At 37.5% G+C, this 1780-nt stretch overlaps 1 protein-coding gene across 1 annotated transcript; it reads left to right on the top strand.

The window, feature by feature from the left end:
• Positions 1 to 12: 12 nt before the first annotated feature.
• Positions 13 to 970, top strand: LOC108355670 (ribonuclease P protein subunit p29-like). Its single transcript, XM_017606818.1, has one exon. It carries the CDS (start codon positions 112 to 114, stop codon positions 736 to 738), a length of 627 nt encoding a protein of 208 aa, XP_017462307.1. The 5' UTR covers positions 13 to 111; the 3' UTR covers positions 739 to 970.
• The last annotated feature ends 810 nt before the right edge of the window (positions 971 to 1780 follow it).

Here is a 1780-nt window from a genome sequence, read left to right as displayed (position 1 = left end):
TAAACAAATAGAACAGCTGTTTTTCACATATTTTTCTTTTGTTCATCCAAACGACTTTTATTGGACTTGAAGAGTTTTTGTTATCCTGGATTAAACAAACATCGATTAAAAATGGACAATTCTATGGCACCGCTACAGGAGTTGCTCACTGGCATGGTAGTGCCGACACAGCGTGCCAACATGAACATTAATCCCGAACACATCACCATGCTGACCGGAAGTAAAAGCAAAAAACAGCTCAGCCGGAAGCGTGTCAAAGGAAAGAGCTCCACGCTTACGCGCCGCGAATACGCCAGCCTGGGGCTACACACTTTGCCAACACGACAAATGCTGTATGAAGAAGCTTTACCGTTACATAGACTTTGGAAAGGTTACATGCGTGAACACTTGGGACTACGTGAGGGTGACAAGGTTCCAGCCGTGCACGAGCCAGGTTACGATGCATTCAGTAAATTGTTGGTAAAAACAGATCTGCATGGCGCTATATTGCGTGTGGTAGAATCGAAGTGCGCAACACTTGTGGGGTTGACGGGGATTGTAGTCTTGGATACGAAAAATATGCTAAAGCTCTTGGGCAAGGACCACCGTATACGATCGGTGCCGAAGACTGAATGCGTTTTTGGTATGCATTTTGGGAATATGGAATTTACCATTTTTGGCAAGCATCTAGCATTGCGACCAGCGGAGCGAAGTGTGAAGAAGATCAAAAATTTCATTGAACCTTTTGAGTTGGAATAAAAGTAAAACCAAATATCTAGTATTTAAGAAATTAGCAAATATGATATGAAGTTTAAGTAGCAATATAAAAACTTACAGAAATTGGACGTTGAAAAATATTTACTAAAATAACCCTGGTCCGAAATTCATCAAAGCAAAACATCAGCCTCTTTGAATTGCAAACTATAATTGAGGGAAATACTCAATTTGCACAACGTAAGTGCCAAATCGGCATTTAAACGCGGTTGGGTTACTGAACGTCCCCATCAATTATAGATCGTTCCCACGACAGTCGGGTCTACGTAACCGGAACGACCCAGATTTATATCTGGCCAAGGACTGTCACTCCAGCAACACTCCCCAAAATGTCTTTGGGGAATTTGTATGCTGCTACAACAACAACAATCAATTATAGATTAGAAATAAAGGAGTGCTGTTGTGATGATTTGTTTTTATGCATTTTCGAATAGAAGTATATTGTACTCTTATCTAATATTTCAATTTTCCTACTTAGTGCCGTTTTCTCAAGTAGCTTTTAAAATTTATCTGCCCTTCAAACAATTTTTTTTTAGAACAAAAAAAGGCAGATCAAATCCAAAACCTACTTGACCTACCTACGCCCTTACACTATTACATTAAAAAAATAATAATAATTAGCTGACAAATATTTAAAAGTTAGCAGCCGAATTCAATTGCCTTCAAAGTTAACTTCTGGCTGTAAAACGAGCAGAACTATATAGTTCTGTAATTGATAATTTCCGAGCACAAAAAATTTGTTTCGGATGAGCTTGTAAAGCCGCGAAATGATAAATTGATAAGTATGTATGTATGTTTATAAGGATGAAATATGTACTTACAAGCAGAGCTGGGTCGTAATGATTCCTTTAGGAATTAAATTACTCCCAATTACAGATTACAAGGAATTGTAATTAGGAATCAATTCCTTCAGTCCACAGCAAAGGAATCGATTACTTTTTCAATTCCTTGAAGTAATTTCAAATGTAATTGGGTTTTTCTTTAATTCCATTACAAGGAATTTCATATTGTAATTGGAATAAATTAC

Source organism: Rhagoletis zephyria, unplaced genomic scaffold (genome assembly GCF_001687245.7).
Source record: "Rhagoletis zephyria isolate East Lansing unplaced genomic scaffold, Rhagoletis_zephyria_1.1 Rzeph_scaffold_48346, whole genome shotgun sequence".
NCBI lineage: Eukaryota > Metazoa > Arthropoda > Insecta > Diptera > Tephritidae > Rhagoletis > Rhagoletis zephyria.
Note: the sequence above shows the minus strand (reverse complement) of the source record. Positions and strands in the feature narration are given on the sequence as shown.